At 45.7% G+C, this 22,390-nt stretch overlaps 1 protein-coding gene across 3 annotated transcripts in view; it reads right to left on the bottom strand.

Moving 5' to 3' along the window:
- The window catches only part of ADGB (androglobin), a 480,816-nt gene that overhangs the window by 224,496 nt on the left and 233,930 nt on the right, over positions 1-22,390 (bottom strand). For all 3 annotated transcript variants that reach the window (XM_068231985.1, XM_068231986.1, XM_068231987.1), the window contains exons 12-13: positions 17,652-17,742; positions 15,274-15,415 (exon numbers count right to left, since the gene is read on the bottom strand). In XM_068231985.1, the coding sequence (XP_068088086.1) occupies positions 15,274-15,415; positions 17,652-17,742 (233 nt within the window). The remainder of the gene's footprint in view (positions 1-15,273; positions 15,416-17,651; positions 17,743-22,390) is intronic.

The raw sequence follows: 22,390 nt of genomic DNA, 5'->3' as shown, positions 1-22,390 counted from the left end.
GAGCTTATGGAGCCTTTTTGGGTTGAGGATGGAGTCAAGCTCAACTCCCAGTCCTACTGCCAGTTTCTGGAAGACACCTTCTTCAAGCAGTGGTACAGGAAGAAGTCTGCATCCTTCAAGAAAAACATGATTTTCATGCAGGACAATGCTCCATCACACGCGTCCAAGTACTCCACAGCGTGGCTGGCAAGAAAGAGTATAAAAGAAGAAAAACTAATGACATGGCCTCCTTGTTCACCTGATCTGAACCCCATTGAGAACCTGTGGTCCATCATAAAATGTGAGATTTACAAGGAGGGAAAACAGTACACCTCTCTGAACAGTGTCTGGGAGGCTGTGGTTGCTGCTGCACGCAATGTTGATGGTGAACAGATCAAAACACTGACAGAATCCATGGATGGCAGGCTTTTGAGTGTCCTTGCAAAGAAAGGTGGCTATATTGGTCACTGATTTGTTTTTGTTTTGTTTTTGAATGTCAGAAATGTATATTTGTGAATGTTGAGCTGTTATATTGGTTTCACTGGTAAAAATGAATAATTGAAATGGGTATATATTTGTTTTTTGTTAAGTTGCCTAATAATTATGCACAGTAATAGTCACCTGCACACACAGATATCCCCCTCAAATAGCTAAAACTAAGAGAACATGGTTGTTGTTCAATAATAAAATTATTCCTCAAAAATACAACTTGCCTAATAATTCTGCACTCCCTGTACTGCTGCTTTTTTAAGCCCCCTGTACTCCATTAGCTTCCTTACCATTCTCCTGGGCCAATCTGCTGTGCTCCTGTGAAGTCCAAGATGCAGCTAAATGGTCAGCTACTGTGTATGGGCCGGAGAAGTTGGCAATGCAGGAGTACATCAAAGAAAATTTAGCTAAGGGTTTCATTAGCCCCTCCCGGTCACCTGCGGGCGCTGGGTTCTTTTTTGTAAAAAAAAAAGATGGAGGCCACCGCCCCTGCATAGACTATCGGGGTTTGAATAAGATCACTGTGAAAAATCGTTACCTGTTGCCTCTGATTGACGATTTATTCTCCCAGATCACCAATGCTAAAATTTTCTCGAAATTTGACTTAAGGGGTGCATACAACCTAGTGCGCATCAGGGACGGTGACAAGTGGAAGACGGCCTTTAATACACCCGATGGGCATTACGAGTACTTAGTGATGCCCTTCGGGTTGTGTAACGCCCCGGCCGTCTTCCAAGAGCTGATTAACAAAGTTTTCAGACCAATTTTAGGTAAATTTGCATTAGTATATCATGATGATATACTAGTCTTTTCAGCCACTTTGGCTGAGCATCGGAGACATGTTAAGTATGTGCTGGAAAGACTAAGACAGAATTTATTATATGCCAAACTGGAAAAGTGCGTTTTTGAGGTGACCTCTGTGGCATTTCTGGGGTATGTAATATCTACCTCGGGCCTCTCTATGGACCCTGGGAAAGTCTCTGCAGTACTGGATTGGCCACAGCCTGTAGGTCTGAAGGCCCTCCAGAGATTCCTGGGTTTTGCAAATTACTACAGGAGATTTATTAAGGGGTACTCTACGGTGGTTGCGCCCCTCACCAGTCTCACTAAGAAAGGGGCTGATACTCACCACTGGTCCGAGGAAGCTCTGACGGCTTTTGATACCCTAAAGAAACTGTTCTGTTCTGCCCCTATCCTGAGACATGTCGATGTCACCTTCCCATTCATAGTAGAGGTTGATGCCTCTGAGGTGGGGGTGGGGGCTGTGTAGTCTCAGCGTTCCGGTTTGCAGAGTAAGCTTCATCCTTGCGCTTACTTCTCCCGTAGGTTTTCTCCAGCAGAGAGAAACTACGATATAGGCAACCGTGAAATCCTGGCCATCAAATTAGCCGTTGAGGAATGGTGACACTGGTTAGAGGGTGCAGAACATGTCATTATAGTTTACACGGATCATAAACATTTGGAGTACATAGAGAATGCTAAGAGACCCAGTCCTCGACAGGCCCGGTGGTCACTGTTCTTTTCCAGATTCTCCTTTATAATTACGTACACTCCTGGTAGCAAGAACGTTAAGGCTGATGCCTTGTCCAGGTGTTTTGAGCCCGAGACGGCACAGTCCTCGGCACCCAAGACTATTCTGCCTCGGAGGGTGGTTTTGGCAGCCACACAGACCTGGAAGGATTGGGCTGCCACTCTGGCCCCATATCAGCAGGATGTCCCAGAAGGAAAGCCCAAGGGAGTGTTGTTTGTGCCCCTGCCCTTTCGTTTACAGCTCTTACAGCTGTTTCACTCCCATAAGAACGCTGGTCATCCCGGGGCCACCAGGACACAGGATCTCCTTGCCAGGTGTGCATGGTGGCCATCCTTGGCCACAGATTGTAAGAAGTTTGTGAGGGAGTGTGCTGTTTGTGCTAGGAGCAAACCTTCCCGACAGGCTCCAGTGGGGACCTTACAGCCTTTGCCGGTCCCAAATGAACCGTGGACCCATCTGTCCATGGATTTTGTGGGTGAACTCCCCAGGTCTGAGGGCATGACTGTCATCTGGGTGGTAGTAGATAGATTCAGCAAGATGGCCTATTTTATCCCTCTGAAAGGACTCCCCTCCGCCCAAGAGTTGGCTAATCTCTTCATCCAGCACATTTTCCGGCTGCATGGCATTCCGCAGAATGTAGTGTCAGATAGGGGAGTCCAATTCGTTTCTAAGTTCTGGAGGGCATTTTGTCATCTTATGGGCATGGATCTTTCATTTTCATCAGGCTACCACCCACAGACAAATGGCCAGACTGAGAGGGTCAACCAATCCATGGAGCAGTTTCTCAGGCGCTATGTGGCTGATGCACAAACTGACTGGGTAAAATGTCTGCCTTTCGCGGAGTTTGCGCACAACAACCTGAAGAGTTCTTCCTCTGGGTTTTCCCCTTTTCAGGTGGTGTCACGAAGGTCTCCTAAGTTTGCTCCCTTGCCCGTGGTATCTACTCCTTTCCCAGCATTAGAGGATTGGCAGGTTGCGTTAAAACAAATTTGGGCGCTGGTGAGAACAAATTTGGGGAAGGCTTTCAAGTCTCAGAAAAAGCAGGCCGACAAGAGACGCTCTGCTGAATGGGACTTTTCACCAGGAGATTTGGTCTGGGTGTCTACGCGACATCTGGCACTGAAACAACTGTCACCAAAATTAGGGCCTAGGTTTATTGGGCCGTTTCCAGTCACCAAAAGAATGAATGCTGTCACTTATACTGTTGATCTTCCTACCAGTATGCGCGGTGTAAGATCATTCCATGTGTCATTGCTCAAGCCGGCAGTACAGGTGGATTCCACTCCCCCCCCTCCCGTATTAATTGATGATCAACCTGAGTATGAGGTTGAGAAGATTCTGGACTCCCGGCTGGTGCAAAATTCTGTGCAATATTTGGTACACTGGAAAGGTTACGGTGTGGAGGGTAGAACTTGGGTACCAGAATGCCGCATGCACGCAGAGGAATTGAGGAAAGAGTTCCATGACTTACATCCGGGGAAGCCAGTGGCAAGTGTCCGGAGTCCACTCCTCGGGGGGGGGGGGGGGTACTGTGGAGGATAGCGGAAAAGCCGCCGCATGCTCTGACGGCGTGGCAGCTGTTTCCGCGTCTAGTCCGGCGGTTTACACGCAGCGACATGTGTCTGATCTAGTGCAGCCTTCCTGTGCACATAGGCTGAGGAATGCACGCGCGCGCGCGGAGAGGCTTTATGGGAAACAGAGAGGGATCAGCTGACGCCCTTGGTCAGCTCATTCTAGGATGTATGCGGATTGGCTGGAAGGGACTGGGCGGCGCTGATCAGCGCTGCACTATATAACCACTCGTCCCTCAGTCTCACGTTGTCTGCCGTTGCAAATGCTTTACGTGTTAGCACACAGACCTCAGTCAGATCCTACAGTGTGTTGGAACCAGGACGGACCTGGGAAATCACACTGAGCTAGATTTCTCTCGCTTGTCATGCTATGTTATGTTATAGACTAGTTCCAAGGTGTTGTGACTACGGACCTCACACCCAAGCTTAGGAAACTGTCTCAATGCTATGTTATGCTATAGACTAGTTCCAGGGTGTTGTGACTACGGACCTCACACCCAAGCTTAGGAAACTGTCTCAATGCTGTTATGTTATAGACTAGTTCCAGGGTGTTGTGACTACTGCCCTCACACCCAAGCTTAGGAAACTGTCTCAATGCTATGTTATGCTATAGACTAGTTCCAGTGTGTTGTGACTACGGACCTCACACCCAAGCTTAGGAAACTGTCTCAATGCTATGTTATGCTATAGACTAGTTCCAGGGTGTTGTGACTACGGACCTCACACCCAAGCTTAGGAAACTGTCTCTATGTTATGTCATGTATGCTAGTTCCAGGGTGCTGTAACTACTTTCCTCACACCCAAGACTAGCACTGTGTATCTTTATTACTTTAGCCCGCCACTAGGGTGTAGAGAGCCAGGATCTCTCATCCAGTAGGGCAAGTTGGTTCATTTAGCAGCAGAGCTTCCTGCAACCTAGCCCAGGCCCCTCTCCTAGGGAGCCATTGGTTTTATAGGGATACACCCACAGTTCGGGGTGAATTCCCTTCATCATCCTACCTCCAGTTCCTCTGGTGGTTCTCACTCAAAGTGTTACTGTTACACCAAACGCTCACATATCTATAGGTGTCCAGAGGTTAGCAATATATCTGATTATCGGTGATACTGCAGATCATCAATAATCGGGTATATATCTGCATTCTTGGTGATACTGCAGATCACCAGTAATCAGATTTTCTCTGCGTGCCGACACCGTTTATTACAGTATGTACGTTAAGGGGGGTTAGATTGATAGCACTGCAGTACTGAGAACACATATAATCACATTGACAACCACTCATAGTGATGTATGGGAGATTAGTTGATGAATGTATGCCCCTTTCAAAACTTCTGTCCTGCCTCCATGCCTGTTTCATCCCAGGCAAGGCATCCATGTGCATACCATTGATTCACAATTGAACAAAAGGAAGAAAGTACCCGTATAAGTAGCACCAAACTGACCAAGAGATAATTGAAAAATAAATCAATAAATCTTTATTCGAACAATGATTTCACACACAATTAAAAACAATTAAGACATCACCAGCAGGTGACAGGCGAATCAACTAGAGTACAGCAATAAAGTACAAATATTGGGTCATAATAATAGATGATAAATACCACAGGTCGAAAAACCAAGGAACCTCCAAAAATTATTAAATAATATACAAATAATAATGACTAAATATACACACAATAGTGCATCGGGCAGTAGAAAGTACAATATATGTGTAGAATGTAAACCAGAAACTTATTTATTGATTTATTTTTCAATTATCTATTGGTCAGTTTGGTCCTGCTTATCGGGGTACTTTCTTTCTTTTGTTCAATTAGTAATCTGATTACCCTTAGCACATCCTTTACCTGCTATTAGATTTATTTACATAAGATTGACATGGTGCTTGTCCAAATCTGTTTGTTGCATACGTATGATTCAGCCGCCGGGATATTTGGACGCAGTGTAAAGCCAATATACGGCTTAGCCTGCTCCTGCACAAGTCCCAGCACCGTTAATTACTATTCCCCCTCCAGGCCGCCATGGATAGTGAGGGAAAGATGTAATTCAGCTTCCAGCTATTGCTGGCGGCCCAATTACAGGGTTATGTGAGGGAGCAGGCTGGTGTTGTACTTTATTTCCTAGTTGAGCTCAATGCATGTATACCTTTATTCAACCCAAATAACTATGTATCTATGCAAGTGTTTTTGTAGTAATTTGTGCTCCATCTTTTGATGGCGCCCAAATTACTCCGCTATAGCCGTAATTCCTATTACGGCCTATGGTGACGCTGGCTGTGCCAAAATCTCCTGCGCTGTTTTTACAGCACTCGTATACTCGTGACAACAGCTGTTCCTTCCAGTCGTCCACCCTTCTACGGGCACAGTGTTCACTGCTGCATGGATACAGAGTGCTATCATGGGATCCCTGTAGGCGTCCAACCTGAGCAGTCAGCTCATATGTGTTGCAAGTTTGTCACACTGGCAGTGCAGCAGGAAAGCGGCGCCACTTCCATTAGAACAGATGATGGCTATCTGCTGTTGCCTATCAATAAAACGTCCCAGCTATGCCTATCATCTCTCCTATGACAGCGCAGCTATTACGGCACAGGGCATTCAGGAGCACTGGAGAGGAGAGGACACTACAAAGAAGGGGCTCATGGAGGTTAGTTCGGTGCTGCAGGTGGGGAGAGTGCAGTGGAAAGCCGCGGACAGGTGGGGAGAGCGCAGAGGAATGTGCCATCATGGTGCCATACCTGTCCAGCCTCTGACCCAGTCCGGCCCTGAAAATAGTATCTAGTGACTCTAGTAGGCACAGAGATGGGACCCCTCTTTCCTCCTCTGCTCTTCAAACTGCTAAAGTACTACTAAAGCAGGATAAAAGTACAACCTTTTGTGAATGAGTTATGATCCACTGCCTAATACCATATGGCAGACCTAATGAAAAAGAAATATACTGTACAGATTAGTTTGAAAAGATTAATGTGTAGGGTGGAAAAAAAATCCTTCCATGTCAGAGGAAATGGTAGAGGTAACCAATGTAGTATAGAAATTGTAACGGAATTGGGGTAAGGGTTGCGTTTTGCCCTCTGGGGTGGGCTTGCAGAGCTGTCAGACACACGACGCAGTTTGTTCCAAATCCACCAACACCTTTATTTACACATTTGCAAGACTATTTCCACTATTTTCGTCCAGCTGCTAACTAACTTGAACAAAGCAAAGGCTGCTATCTAGCACACTAAAGAAAACAAAATGACTGCACTGACACACAAACACATGTTATTGGTTTCTCTAAACTCAGAGCAGACCTGCAGACTCCTGCTCTCTCACAAGCAGCCCCAGAGTGAGCAGCTGCCCACCCATTTTTCCCTTCCTTTAACTGATCTCTCAGGTCAGCTCCATCTGCATTAATTATGCAAACAGGCCTGGGAGAAAAGTACCTCCCCTCCAACACTATTCCCATTAACTCTTTCTTTACACTGCCACAATAAAAAAACAAACAAACCAGGGATAGTGTCAGTAGTTGGATTACATACCTGATGTTGTAAATCCTCTGGTTGAACTCGATGGATGTTAAGGTGGCCACTAACGGTCCAATTTTAAGCGAAAAATCGTTCCAGCGATCAGAAATACTGATCGGAAGAACAATCGTTCACTACACCATCAACAAACCAATCTTTGCTTCCTATCTATCACAACCAACAAGAAAATCCAAATTTTGGTCTGACCAAAATCCAAACGGACGACTATTTTTTTATAATCGTTCGTAATCGATTGTTCCCCCACAATGGAAATTATTTACAACCAATCAGATTAGAATTTCTGAGCGATTTTTCGCTAGAAATTGGACCGTTAGTGGCCACCTTAAGTCTTTTTTCAACCCAACTAACTATGTAACTATGTAACATTAATTACCTTAGGCAGCCAGTACTAGCACAGAGGATTTTTAGAGTTAAATAGTTAATAGATTAATCACTTTGATTTCTATAATAAGAACCTGAATAGTGATTGAAAAGCTCAAGAAACAGGTCTGCATAAAACTGCTCTTCAGTCCTTTATTAGAGTTTATCCATGATAACAGGTAAGAGACATCACTAAACCAATGTACCCTCTAGTGCTTACTCATAGCACAGCAGTTCTGAGGCAGCCAAGTTTACAGGTAACCAATAAACTTATCTGTATGATTTTAGTATGTGGGAGTGCCCAGAGGAAGCACACGGAAACATTGGCAGAATATACAATCTCCATGCAGATAGTGTGATGGCCTAGAATAGAACTAGGGACCTTAGCCCCACAAGGTGGATGTGCTATGCAAAATAGGACACATATTACCCAATATAAAACATCTAAATACCAAAAAAGCATATTTTACAATATAAACAATAAGCTTATGTATTATCCTACATGATATAAAATAATCTCTATATATAAAATACAAGTGTCTCTGCGTCCTGTCCCTGTGTCAGTGCTTTTGTGCTACTGCACATGTCCTGCACCGACACAGCCGTTGGGACAGGACGCAGGAAGGGGCAGGAGACAGCTGGCCGAGTGAGCGGGCGGGCACGCGCGGCCGCCAGTGAAAGACCTAGAGCCCGTTTTTAAACAGACTTAGGTCAGCCAGTGAATGATAAATTATATGCTAAGTGTTGAGGAAGTTCTTATATGCCTCGTCTATAACCATTAAACAATGAATCATTTTACCCGCATTACAAGAAAGATCGATTATGACATTTTTGGGGGATAAAATTTTTTAGATTTTTGTAACTATTCAGGTGTGCTATCACGAAAATTGTAAATATTAAAATACATGTAAACACATACAAATAAGAAGTACATTTCTTCCAGATGGGAGAAAGGTAATTTATGGCTCATTTTAATGTGGAAGAAACACATTTCTTATTTACTGTATTATTTGGACTACAAGACTCACTTTTTGTTGAACAGCGAGGAGAACGCCAGCGCATACCACTAAGGCTGCATCTTAAATGACCACCAGCTCAGTGTGAAGCACCTCAATAGATTTTCTGCACACTTTGCCTTCTATTCAGATGCAAATCACATGCAAATCTACTACTACTTATTATGCAAACAGGAAACTCAGGAGGAGGGGCTGGGAGCAGTTAACCTGACAGTTACATAGTTACAAAGTTAAAAAAAAGGTGGGGGGAAAGGCTGCGCATCCCTAAACACATGTTGCAATTGAATGGTTTTAAATTTAGGGTAGGTCACTTACCCGGAGGTTTGCCTCACCGTGGCGCAAGTGTCTAGTATAATATACTTTGCATGCAAACCATATTGGAAGCTAAAGTTCCTCCTAGTTTAATAAATGTTAGCACTTGTCTAGGATGCAGGGCATGCATTTTTCAGTCTGACAGAGGCGGTGTATGCCTGTGCGATTAACCATTCAATTGCAACATGTGTTTAGGGACGCGCAGCCTCTCCCCCCACCTTTTTTTAACTTTGTAACTATGTAACTGTCAGGTTAGCTGCTCCCAGCCCCTCCTCCTGAGTTTCCTGTTTGCATAATAAGTAGTAGCAGATTTGCATGTGATTTGCATCTGAATTGAATGCAAAGTGTGCAGAAAATCTATTTAGGTGCTTCACACTGAGCTGGTGGTCATTTCAGATGCAGCCTTAGTGGTATGCGCTGGCGTTCTCCTCGCTGTTCAACAAAATGTAAGTTACACATTTTTTTTACTTAGCTGCTCCCTAGGTTTTAAGTTTAGGTTAGGTCACTTGCCTGGAGGTTTGCCTCACCGTGGCGCAAGTGTCTAGTATAATATACTTTGCATGCAAACCATATTGGAAGCTAAAGTTCCTCCTAGTTTAATAAATGTTAGCACTTGTCTAGGATGCAGGGCATGCATTTTTCAGTCTGACAGAGGCGGTGTATGCCTGTGCGATTAACCATTCAATTGCAACATGTGTTTAGGAACGCGCAGCCTCTCCCCCCACCTTTTTTTAACTTTGTAACTACGTAACTGTCATGTTAGCTGCTCCCAGCCCCTCCTCCTGAGTTTCCTGTTTGCATAATAAGTAGTAGCAGATTTGCATGTGATTTGCATCTGAATTGAATGCAAAGTGTGCAGAAAATCTATTGAGGTGCTTCACACTGAGCTGGTGGTCATTTCAGATGCAGCCTTAGTGGTATGCGCTGGCGTTCTCCTCGCTGTTCAACAAAATGTAAGTTACACATTTTTTTTACTTAGCTGCTCCCAAGGTTTTAAGTTTAGGTTAGGTCACTTGCCCGGAGGTTTGCCTCACCGTGGCGCAAGTGTCTAGTATAATATACTTTGCATGCAAACCATATTGGAAGCTAAAGTTCCTCCTAGTTTAATAAATGTTAGCACTTGTCTAGGATGCAGGGCATGCATTTTTCAGTCTGACAGAGGCGGTGTATGCCTGTGCGATTAACCATTCAATTTCAACATGTGTTTAGGGATGCGCAGCCTTTCCCCCCACCTTTTTTTTAACTTTGTAACTATGTAACTGTCAGGTTAGCTGCTCCCAGCCCCTCCTCCTGAGTTTCCAGTTTGCATAATAAGAAGTAGCAGATTTGCATGTGATTTGCATCTGAATTGAATGCAAAGTGTGCAGAAAATCTATTTAGGTGCTTCACACTGAGCTGGTGGTCATTTCAGATGCAGCCTTAGTGGTATGCGCTGGCGTTCTCCTCGCTGATCAACAAAATGTAAGTTACACATTTTTTTTACTTAGCTGCTCCCAAGGTTTTAAGTTTAGGTTAGGTCACTTGCCCGGAGGTTTGCCTCACAGTGGCGCAAGTGTCTAGTATAATATACTTTGCATGCAAACCATATTGGAAGCTAAAGTTCCTCCTAGTTTAATAAATGTTAGCACTTGTCTAGGATGCAGGGCATGCATTTTTCAGTCTGACAGAGGCGGTGTATGCCTGTGCGATTAACCATTCAATTGCAACATGTGTTTAGGGATGCGCAGCCTTTCCCCCCACCTTTGTTTAACTTTGTAACTATGTAACTGTCAGGTTAGCTGCTCCCAGACCCTCCTCCTGAGTTTCCTGTTTGCATAATAAGTAGTAGCAGATTTGCATGTGATTTGCATCTGAATTGAATGCAAAGTGTGCAGAAAATCTATTTAGGTGCTTCACACTGAGCTGGTGGTCATTTCAGATGCAGCCTTAGTGGTATGCGCTGGCGTTCTCCTCGCCGTTCAACAAAATGTAAGTTACACATTTTTTTTTGCTTAGCTGCTCCCTAGGTTTTAAATTTAGGTTAGGTCACTTGCCCGGAGGTTTGCCTCACCGTGGCGCAAGTGTCTAGTATAATATACTTTGCATGCAAACCATATTGGAAGCTAAAGACTCACTTTTTGTCCCCCAAATGAGGGGGGGGGGGGGGGGGAGTCACTGCGTCTTATAGTCCAAATGCAGGGAGTTCCTGACTTGTGAACACCTGCCAATGCCAACCTCCAACATGCTGCAATGTCGGGGACTCCCTGTACTGTGCCCATGCAGAGGAGGACACAGGGGAACACATAGGGGCATAGAGGAGGACAGAGGCAGACACAGGAGGACAGAGGAGGACACAGGGAGACACAAGAGGTACAAGGGGGAATGAGGTACAAAGGGGGCATAATTCACAAAATGCCCCTTCACCATGGATGCACCAGGTTTAGTATATATATATATATTTCCCCTGGTTTTGTCCTCTAAATTTAGGTACGTCTTATGGTCAGGAGCGTCTAATAGTCCGAAAAATACGGTATACCGTATATACTCGCAAGCAAGCCGTATTTTTGACCCCCCAAAAGTGGGCCAAAAGTTGGGGGGTCGGCTTGCTTGCGAGTGATGTGGTCCGTGGTCCCCTCCCCCGTCCGCTCCCCCCGCGGCCGCCGCTGCAATTAGCTTACCCGGCAGCAGGGGCGTAGCAATAGGCCCTGCAGCGCCTGCGCCCGCGGGGGGGCCCGGCCCCCCCCTGGGGCCCGCTCGGGGCATTTTTTGGGGGCTGGAGGGGTGGCAGCATGAGGGGAAAGCCTTGCCCACAGTCGGCGGGGAGAGGGGAAGTTCCCCCCTCTCCCTCACCTCGGGGCTCTCCCCTCTGCGCTCCCCTCCAGCTAGTGAATGTGTGTGGGCAGCGGGCAGCGGCGGCGGGATACATACGTTCTTCCTTGCGTTCCATCGCCGCCTTCTCGCTCTAGCGGCTGACGTCACTTCCGGAAGCGGAAGTGACGTCAGCCGCTAGAGCGAGAAGGCGGCGATGGAACGCAAGGAAGAAGTTATGTATCCCGCTGCTGCCCGCTGCCCACACACATTGAAATTCTGCAGGGGGATTTTCAGGTGTCTGCTGCCCACATTATGATTTTCATGTGTCTGCTGCCCACATTACGATTTTCAGGTGCCTGCTGCCCACATTACGATTTTCAGGTGTCTGCTGCCCACATTACGATTTTCAGGTGTCTGTTGCCCACATTACGATTTTCAGGTGTCTGCTGCCCACATTACGATTTTTTAAGGTGTCTGCTGCCCACATTACGATTTTCAGGTGCCTGCTGCCCACATTACGATTTTCAGGTGTCTGCTGCCCACATTACGATTTTCTTGTCACTGCTGCCCACATTGCGATTTTCTGGTCACTGCTGCCCACATTACGATTTTCAGGTGTCTGCTGCCCACATTGCGATTTTCAGGTGTCTGCTGCCCACATTACGATTTTCTGGTGCCTGCTGCCCACATTACGATTTTCAGGTGTCTGCTGCCCACATTACGATTTTCAGGTGTCTGCTGCCCACATTACGATTTTCTGGTGACTGCTGCCCACATTACGATTTTCAGGTGCCTGCTGCCCACATTACGATTTTCAGGTGTCTGCTGCCCACATTACGATTTTCTGGTCACTGCTGCCCACATTGCGATTTTCTGGTCACTGCTGCCCACATTGCGATTTTCAGGTGTCTGCTGCCCACATTACGATTTTCAGGTGTCTGCTGCCCACATTACGATTTTCAGGTGTCTGCTGCCCACATTACGATTTTCAGGTGTCTGCTGCCCACATTGCGATTTTCAGGTGTCTGCTGCCCACATTACGATTTTCAGGTGCCTGCTGCCTACATTACGATTTTCAGGTGTCTGCTGCCCACATTACGATTTTCAGGTGTCTGCTGCCCACATTACGATTTTCAGGTGTCTGCTGCCCACATTACGAATTTCTGGTGTCTGCTGCCCACATTACGATTTTCAGGTGTCTGCTGCCCACATTGCGATTTTCTGGTGTCTGCTGCCCACATTACGATTTTCTGGTGTATGCTGCCCACATTAGGATTTTCTGGTGACTGCTGCCCACATTGCGATTTTCTGGTGACTGTTGCCCACATTGCGATTTTCTGGTGACTGCTGCCCACATAAGGATTTTCTGGTGACTGCTGCCCACATTGCGATTTTCTGGTGACTGCTGCCCACATAAGGATTTTCTGGTGACTGCTGCCCACATTAGGATTTTCTGGTGTGTGCTGCCCACATTATGATATTCTGGTGACTGACTGCTGCCCACATTAGGATTTTCTGGTGACTGCTGCCCACATTACGATATTCTGGTGACTGCTGCCCACATTAGGATTTTCTGGTGACTGATGCCCACATTGCGATTTTCTGGTGACTGCTGCCCACATGGCGATTTTCTGGTGACTGCTGCCCACATTGCGATTTTCTGGTGAACTCTGCCCACATTACGATTTTCTGTCCCACATTACGATATTCTGGTGAACGCTGCCCACATTACGATTGTCTGGTGAATGCTGTCCACGTTACAATTTTCTGGTGACTGCTGCTCACGTTACGATTTTCTGGTGAACTCTGCCCACATTATGATTTTCTGGTGAACTCTGCCCACATTATGATTTTCTGGTGAACGCTGCCCACATTACGATTGTCTGGTGAATGCTGTCCACGTTACAATTTTCTGGTGACTGGTGCCCACATTACGATTTTCTGGTGAACTCTGCCCACATTATGATTTTCTAAAGGCCCACATTACGATTTTCTGGTGAACTCTGCCCACATTACGATTTTCTGGCCCACATTACGATTGTCTGGTAAAATGCTGCCCACTTTACAATTAATTTACAGTGAAACGCTGCCCCATTACGATTATTTGGCACCTATTGGGGGGGGGGGGGGGCATCCAAATATTCGCAGGGGGGCCCAGTGATTTCTAGTTACGCCCCTGCCCGGCAGCTTCCACTATTCCCGTCTCCGTGCAGGCATGTAAATATTTCACAGCAGCTCTCCCCCCGGCGGCTGCTGTGTGATGAGGGAGGAAGCTGTAGGGAGAGTGGTTCCCATAGTAACGGCGATACACATCGCCGCTACAGGAAGCCGATCTCCTGCTTCCTCCCTCATCACACAGCAGCTGCCGTGGGGCGAGCTGCTGTGAAATATTTACATGCCTGCACGGAGACGGGAATAGAGGAAGCCGCCGGGTAAGCTAATTGCAGCGGCGGCCGCGGCGGGGGGGGGGGGGGGGGGGGGCGGGGAGTTCACCTACACATACTGGGCACTGTACTACCTACAATGGGGCACTATACTAGCTATACGGGGCACTATACTGGCTAAACTGGGCACTATACTAGCTATACGAGGCACTATACTAGCTATAATGGGGCACTATACTAGCTATACTGGGGCACTATACTAGCTATACTGGGGCACTATACTACCTATACTGGGGCACTATACTAGCTCTAATGGCTATAATGGGGTACTATACTAGCTCTAATGGGGCACTATACTAGCCATGCTGGGCACTATACTAGCTCTAATGGGGCACTATACTAGCTATACTGGGGCACTATACTAGCTATAATGGGGCACTATACTAGCCATGCTGGGCACTATACTAGCTATAATGGGGCACTATACTGGCTATACTGGGGCACTATACTAGCTATAATGGGGCACTATACTAGCCATGCTGGGGCACTATACTAGCCATGCTGGGGCACTATACTAGCCATGCTGGGGCACTATACTAGCCATGCTGGGCACTATACTAGCTATACTGGGCACTATACTAGCCATGCTGGGCACTATACTAGCCATACTGGGGCACTATACTAGCCATGCTGGGCACTATACTAGCTCTAATGACTATAATGGGGCACTATACTAGCATACTGGGCACTTTACTAGCTGTACTGGGCACTATACTAGCTATACTGGGCACTTTACTAGCTATACTGGGGCACTTTACTAGCTATACTGGGCACTTTACTAGCTATACTGGGCACTATACTAGCTATACTGGGCACTTTACTAGCTATACTGAGCACTACCTATCTATACTGGGCACTATACTAGCTATACTGGGGCACTATACTAGCTATACTGGGCACTATACTAGCTATACTGGGCACTTTACTAGCTGTACTGGGAACTATACTAGCTATACTGGGCACTATACTAGCTATACTGGGCACATTACTAGCTATACTGAGGCACTACCTACCCATACTGGGCACTATGCTAGCTATACCAGGACACACTGGGGGGGGATCACGCGGCCAGCATTACCTACCCCCGGCTTATATGAGGGTCAATCATTTTTTCCTGTTTTTTTTTCGGGTAAAAGTATGGGGGTCGGCTTACATGCGGGTCGGCTTGCTTGCGAGTATATACGGTATGTGTTTACATGTACTGTATTTTAAATGTTATAATTTTTTGTCCTTTAAGCCTGTAATTGTTTTACTCTTTATTATTACCTGAATTCTGTTTCCAGTAATTGGTTGTATATTTTCTTTCACATCTGCATTTTCTTCCTGGGCATTCTCTTCAGTTTCATTAACAGATGATAAACTGTACGTCACAAGGGAGCTTCTTCGGGAGGTGCCCCTGGCAACATGTCTAAGCGATAAAGAATTTTCTGAATTTTCTACATGCTTGTTTGTTTTGCTTGGTTCTGAACTAAATGCAATGAAAAACAGTTTTTTGCAGAAAAGGTGCATTTATACACAGCCATAAATGTAATGAAGCCACCAAGCAGGTGTACATGTACGTCTACATGTAGAAATATTATTTTTTTTTACATTTTTTATACTTAGTACCCAATATTGATATTTGTAGCACACTATCAGCATACACTGCTCTGTGTACTACTAGATCATAGTTTGCTTATAAAGCCTCTTTCTTGGGCAGAAAGTAAAGATTGTCTATAGGGAGAGATGATGGTACTAACTTTACCAGGAAAGCTACATCCTGTCACCAATGCTTCACTTTTTCTTTTCCAGGTCCATTGCCACCAGATCCAGCAATAAAGTCTGTGGTGACAGTCTCTATCCAGCAATGTCTGCATATCTCCTCTCCCTCCTGGACACCACTTTGCTGATGGGGTAGTGGCCCTGTGAGCCAAAGTCTCTCTAAAGGGGCCCATACACTCAGACGATTATCGGCCAATCAATTGCCAGATCGATCGATTTGCGGCCGATTTCGATTGATTTCAATCGATCTGACATGCTGGAAAATCTAGGTTGATCTGTTGAGATTGCTTATCAATTTACATTGGACCTAATGGAAATCTGATGTCAAAAAAATGCCATCAGATGGATTTTCAATAGATTTCATACCTATTGGAAATCTGTTCCTAGATCAGAAAATCTATCTGATGATCTATCTGCTGCTAATCTAACGAGTGTATGGCCACCTTAAGAGGCCTCCCATAACTGTGGAGACTGCTCACCTGGTAGTTATACCACACATACTGAGGCTTTGCTACTACAGTAAATTGCAGGGAGAACAGGAAAAATGCAAGCGTTTTTTCTGAGCACTTGCCATGCAGTTTGTGGTGCATATCCCATCCAACTGCACTGAATGTGACAGAACCACAATTGCACTAAAAATAGTACATGCAGAACGTTTGGCAAAATCACATTGCGAAAATCACGCCTTTCTCTTTCTACTTATGTCATTCACTGATGAATGTTACTTGAAATCTGTGCTCTCTTTGAGAAATGCGAACTGCCAAGAAACTTCCCTTCTTGCTGCAAGAGTAATTCTCTGCACAGTGCAGGAGCTTGCAAGCATCCTTTTGCCTTGTATTTCATTTTATTATTGAAAAGGACTTCAAGCTTCATTAAAGCACTCACTGGTCTCATGAATCTGCTTTGAGCAACAAAGTACCAAACATTTTGCTCAGATGTCCTGGCACATGTAAATGACACCTGAGGTCACAGAGATTTGGAGGCTGACATATTTGTTTGCAGTTGTCTGGTGTCCTGCTGATCTTTCACATACCTGAAACAAGCATGCAACAAATCCAGTCAAACTTTAGTCAAACATCTGACCTGAATGCTTGTTCAAGGTCTATGGCTAAAAGTATTAAGGTGCCCATACATCAAACGATATATGGGCAGATTGACCAAGAGACAGATCTCCTTCTGATCAAATCTGATCTGAGAGAGATCTGTTGCCTGTACATACGCCACAGGCCAATTCCTCATCAATGTCATGCTGAAATCGATTCAGAATCAGCCTTGTGACGCTGTCCCCCCTAATATTCAATGTACCCCCCGCTGTCTAGGGCACTATAGATTACCTGTCGACGCCCACTGCTTGTCCACTGCTGCCTCTGGGCTCCTCTGTCCATACACCTGCCCCACGTGGTTGCAGGAGTAACGTGGCCGCATGTGTAACATTACACCCGTGCCCACATGTATGCTGGCAATCACGTGGGGTGTGTGTATGGATGGAGGACAATGCCCCGTAGCCAAGTAATGCACAGTGCACTTGGCAGCGGGCATTGTGAAATTGGGTGTATCGTCGATACACTTGCCGGCACTGATTTTCATCCGATTAAATTATAATAATCGAATTGGATGGTCGATCGGCCGCCAAGTCGCCTGATGTATGGCCACCTTTAGAGGCAGAGTATTTAGCAGGACAGCCAGGAAATTTTCATTACTGTAATATCACAGCCCTTTTACTTCAGATGTACTTTCAATGTAAATGAGGACCTAACACTGAATAATTTGGTGCTCTGAAGAGTTACACAACATTCCACAGTTCTGTAACATTATCATAGTATATCATTTTATTAAAGCATTTCACAGTATGTCACAGTATGCATCACGTGTACTATACTTACCCTTCTGAAGGCACTGCAAGTGGATTTAGTCTAAAGTTCAGGAATGGTGTTGTAATTTCAACAAATTGCTCAGCTTTCTTCTCTACAATATCTAGAAATTAAAAATAAAATAATACTTAATTGTTCCAAAATTAAAAGCCCACCAAACAATTATTTCAACTCTAGACAAAGAAGAAGGGATGAGTCTTGGGAAAAAGAAGTTAAGGTTCTCTCAAGCCTTCTATACATTAAAGCATGTGCCTTTTTTACTTTTTTAATTCCTTTAACATCCTTTTTTAAATAATGAAGAAGAATACAGACATATCCCAGAAACTAACAAAGGAATACGACATCTTGTAATGTCATAAGAAATTGTTAATGTTCTTCATTATGAAAAATCAAGATGTTTCTTTTGAGATAAATGCCTATGACAGGGTTAAGTCTTTAAACAAATTACAGTATTTGACAGTGTAAAGAGGATTCCCTGGAAAATCGATTCAGTGAAGTTTTCTGAACATTTTTTAAAATGTACGGTAAGTAAATGAGTTGATATCATTGACAAAGTTACATTTTGGCTTGTTTATACGGATTCTGAAAAGAGATGAAAGAAGAGAGAGAGCCTGCAAGCATACGCATTCCCTCATCCCCAACCTTCCAACAAGACCACATTAGGGCAGAGGGGGAGATGGCAAAAGATCCCTTTCTCTTCTAATAGCACTGGTGTCCAAAGCTGACAGGCATTACCCTAGCCCAGGAGGTTGCCCAGCAAATTAAAAATACTGTAATAAAAAAAACTCTAATACATGCATTTAAATATATATACTGTATATATATATTTTTTTTTGGGGGGGGGTGGGGGGGGGGATCAATAATGAACAACATGAGTGGAGATGTTAAAGGGGCAGAGAAGGCATGCATAGTGTCAAGCTTATTTGGGGGGGGGGGGGGGGGGTTACGTTGTGGAGGGGGGAGATGCATGGGGCAGCCCCATGCAGCAGAGTGGAGGGGTAAAGTAACTCAACTCACCAGGATCCAACGACACACAATACATGCTAGGTCTCCATGGTTCCAGCAGCATCTGACAGATGCCACTACAGCCATGAAGACCAGCACGTCTAGCAGGAAGATTAAATGTTCGTCTCCCATTATTAGATCCTGGGGAGTTGTGTCACTTCCCTACCCCGCTCTGCACCCTGCATGATGGGAGGCTCTGGCTTCCTAATACTGGAGGTTCCTCTGGCAATCTATATGGGGGTCACATTTGGCTACCTATCCTTCATGGGGCCTAGTCTAGCTACCTAACACTGGTGGCCAGCCTCGGACTGACCCACCGAACTGCCGATGATTCCATCGGTGGGCCCCGCCTCTTGGAGGCCCCAGAGCCAGCACAGCGCAGGAAGGGGGGAAATTGGGCACACAGAGCGGCGGGGATGGCGGAAGCTTTCCCCCCCCCCACCTAGGGGCCCCCCCTTCCGCGCTCCCCCTTCCGCACTCCCCCAAAATTTCAGCAAGTGGCAGCGAGCGGGGAATAGCTTACCGGCATGAAGACATCAGTCATCAGAGGAGATCCATCGCTCTGCGTGCCGCTGGCTGGTCTCCGTCTCCTGCAATGCACTGACCAATCATGCTCTCACAGGAAGTACTGCAAGAGCGTGATTGGTCAGTGCATTGCAGGAGAGACGGAGACCAGCCAGCGGCACGCAGAGCGATGGATCTCCTCTGATGACTGATGTCTTCATGCCGGTAAGCTATTCCCCGCTCGCTGCCACTTGCTGAAATTTTGGAGGGAGGGGGAGTGCGGAAGGGGGAGCACGGAAGGGGGGCCCCTAGGTGAGGGAGGGGGGGAAGCTTCTTTGATTGCATTTTGTGGGGATATCTGCCGCCAATCTATTTGCATTTTGTGGGGATATCTGCCGCCAATTTGATTGCATTTTGTGGGGATATCTGCCGCCAATTTGATTGCATTTTGTGGGGATATCTGCCACCAATCTGTTTGCATTCTGTTGGGATATCTGCCACCAATTTGATTGCATTTTGTGGGGATATCTGCTGCCAATCTGTTTGCATTCTGTGGGGATATCTGCCGCCAATTTGATTGCATTTTGTGGGGATATCTGCCGCCAATCTGTTTGCATTTTGTGGGGATATCTGCCGCCAATCTGATTGCATTTTGTGGGGATATCTGCCGCCAATTTGATTGCATTTTGTGGGGATATCTACCGCCAATTTGATTGCATTTTGTGGGGATATCTGCCACCAATCTATTTGCATTTTGTGGGGATATCTGCTGCCAATTTGATTGCATTTTGTTGGAAAATCTGCTGCCATTTAACTACTTGATGAATTATCATGAGGCATGTAACTACTTGATGATTTTATCTAAAATGTATCTGGTCGGACCTAATCTCTGTGAATAAAACCGCTACTTATTTTGTGTGGGTTTTTTTTTTAAAGTCTGCCCATGACCCATCATGACCACGCCCATGTTCCAGTGCGTGGCGACATGTGGACATATCCCTATTGGACACTGTCCTCAGAAGTGTTTATCATCTATTCCCTACCATAAAATCATACAAAATTTCTAGAGTACATGTATATGTGAGCCCAAAATGGGATGGGGGGAGGGGGGAGGGAGCGGAGGGGGCCCCAGGCTAAAACTTCCTCGGTGGGCCCTTAGTGTCCCAGTCCGACCCTGCTGGTGGCTCCTATGGTTACCTTTACTGGGAGTCATGTCTGACTACCAAAATGGTGGGTCCTTGGGCTGCCTATACTGGGTGTCACATCTGGCCAACTAGTACTGGGCGGCTACCTATATTGGGGGCTACCTAATGCTGGGGGCATCTCTGGTTACAGCATCCCAACAGTGTTTTTGATTGGGGGGTATTTTTAAACACTCCCCTGAGAGCTATGTAGCCTAAAACTGCCCTACATAGTGTGAGTGTGACCTGGAGATGTAAAGTGTGAGTAAAGCATGTGAAATTATAAAGGGATATGTTCATGGTGAGACTTAGGAGTTGGAGGGGAGAATGGAAGATGCAGAATTTGAGTTTGGGAGAGTGGAGTAGGGGGTATATATATTTGTTAGTATGGGTTTAGGAAGAAGTGAGCATTTATAATAAGAAAACTGGGTATAGGACAAGTGGGAGCTAGTACTCGTATAGCATGTCCTGGGGCAAGTAGAAGTTTCATGATAATATTATAGAAAAAGTGTTAGCATCAGGGTTATTTTAGTGTAAAAAGTATGGTTACCTTTTAGGGCAATTGTAAGCTAGGGCTCTTTTAGGGTAAGGTTTAAAATACAATACAAAAATACAAATCCTATGATCTGGCTTGACGTAATGAGCAGTTATTGTTGACGTAATGAGCAGTTATTACGTCAAGCCAGATCATAGAATTAACAAAGGCTTTTTTGATATGTCCTATTGTTAATGGAAATTGAATTTACAGATAAGAGTTTTTTATTTGTTTATTTTATAAGTTTTTGTACTGCAAGAGTGTGTTGTGGCAATTTAATCGAGAACTACGATCCTTTTAAACATACTGGTGTACTTTGGCAAGGCTTCAGCATTAGGAGAAAGAAGGAAGTGCTACTACAGATATAAATGTGATTATGTTCCAGGCGTGTCGCTAGGGGGTTTATCCGGGGCACCGCCGTCAAACCTGTTGCCATGGTGTCCCGGATACAATATGGTCGGGTGCCCCGTGAGCCTCCCTCCTCTCAGCAGGGTGCCGGCTTCCGCTACCTGCTCCTGCCATGATCAGACCTCAGATCGTGGTGACTGGGGAAGGCAGAGCAGGGGCACAGGCCAGCCAGCTGAAGACAAGACAAACGCCAAGTGAGGGGCTTATTTATGTGAAATACTGCCTATTTAATATATTTAAGTTACACCACTGCTATGTTCATGTACATTTGGCCCCACATATGACCACGCCCACTTTCCAGTGACATGACCACACCCATTTTCCCTCTTGGTGCCCAGGCAAGCCCCGGATTACACAAAAAGAGATTCACCTGGCATTCAGCAAATGGGGGGTGAAATGGTCCACTGCACCTTTAAATCACTTATTCATGCATATACTCCGCCCCAAGCAGCACCTATTCTATCTTCAGGGTTCAGCAAGGAAGCGTGCATTCAGGCATAAAATAGAAAACACTTTGACTGATACTAGTACAAACAGAGCAGTCTGTGCACCGCTTTCATAGTTGCTTTATTCCCCATAACAGTCACATTGCAAATAAACACAGGTCCAGTGCGTTATATCACAATAAGGATTAATCAAACCTTATTCGGAGTTCATGCTGGGAAGGGTGAGGGAGGGTGACCAGGGGATGATTGGATGGCGCAACAGCCATTTCATGCCGGTTTGGCACTTGTTCACGTGCATATGTCCAGGGCAATGGCGGCGTGTCCGGGCTTCTAAGAAAAAACCCTGGAGCCCCGCCCACCACGCTCGCCGTTGGCCAGAAGTGCTGAAGTGTAAGAGGTTAAGGGTGAAGGGGCGGAGGATCGCCGGACAGCGGCGAATAAGTGACATGGGTAAAGTGCAGTATATTCAACAGAAACAATGAAAAATAAACACAAATGTAAAAGGTGCAAAACATTCTATAACAAGAACTACGTGAGCATTGTGCTAAATTACAATCCGAGATCATACCATGCAGTATTATTAAATCACAGCAACACATCTATTGATCCTGCGGGGGGGGGACGGGGGGGGGGGGGGGTAACCGTAGCAACCCATCAACTACCTCCTATCTA

This window comes from Hyperolius riggenbachi, chromosome 4 (assembly GCF_040937935.1).
Source record: "Hyperolius riggenbachi isolate aHypRig1 chromosome 4, aHypRig1.pri, whole genome shotgun sequence".
Classification (NCBI taxonomy): Eukaryota; Metazoa; Chordata; class Amphibia; order Anura; family Hyperoliidae; genus Hyperolius; species Hyperolius riggenbachi.
Note: the sequence above shows the minus strand (reverse complement) of the source record. Positions and strands in the feature narration are given on the sequence as shown.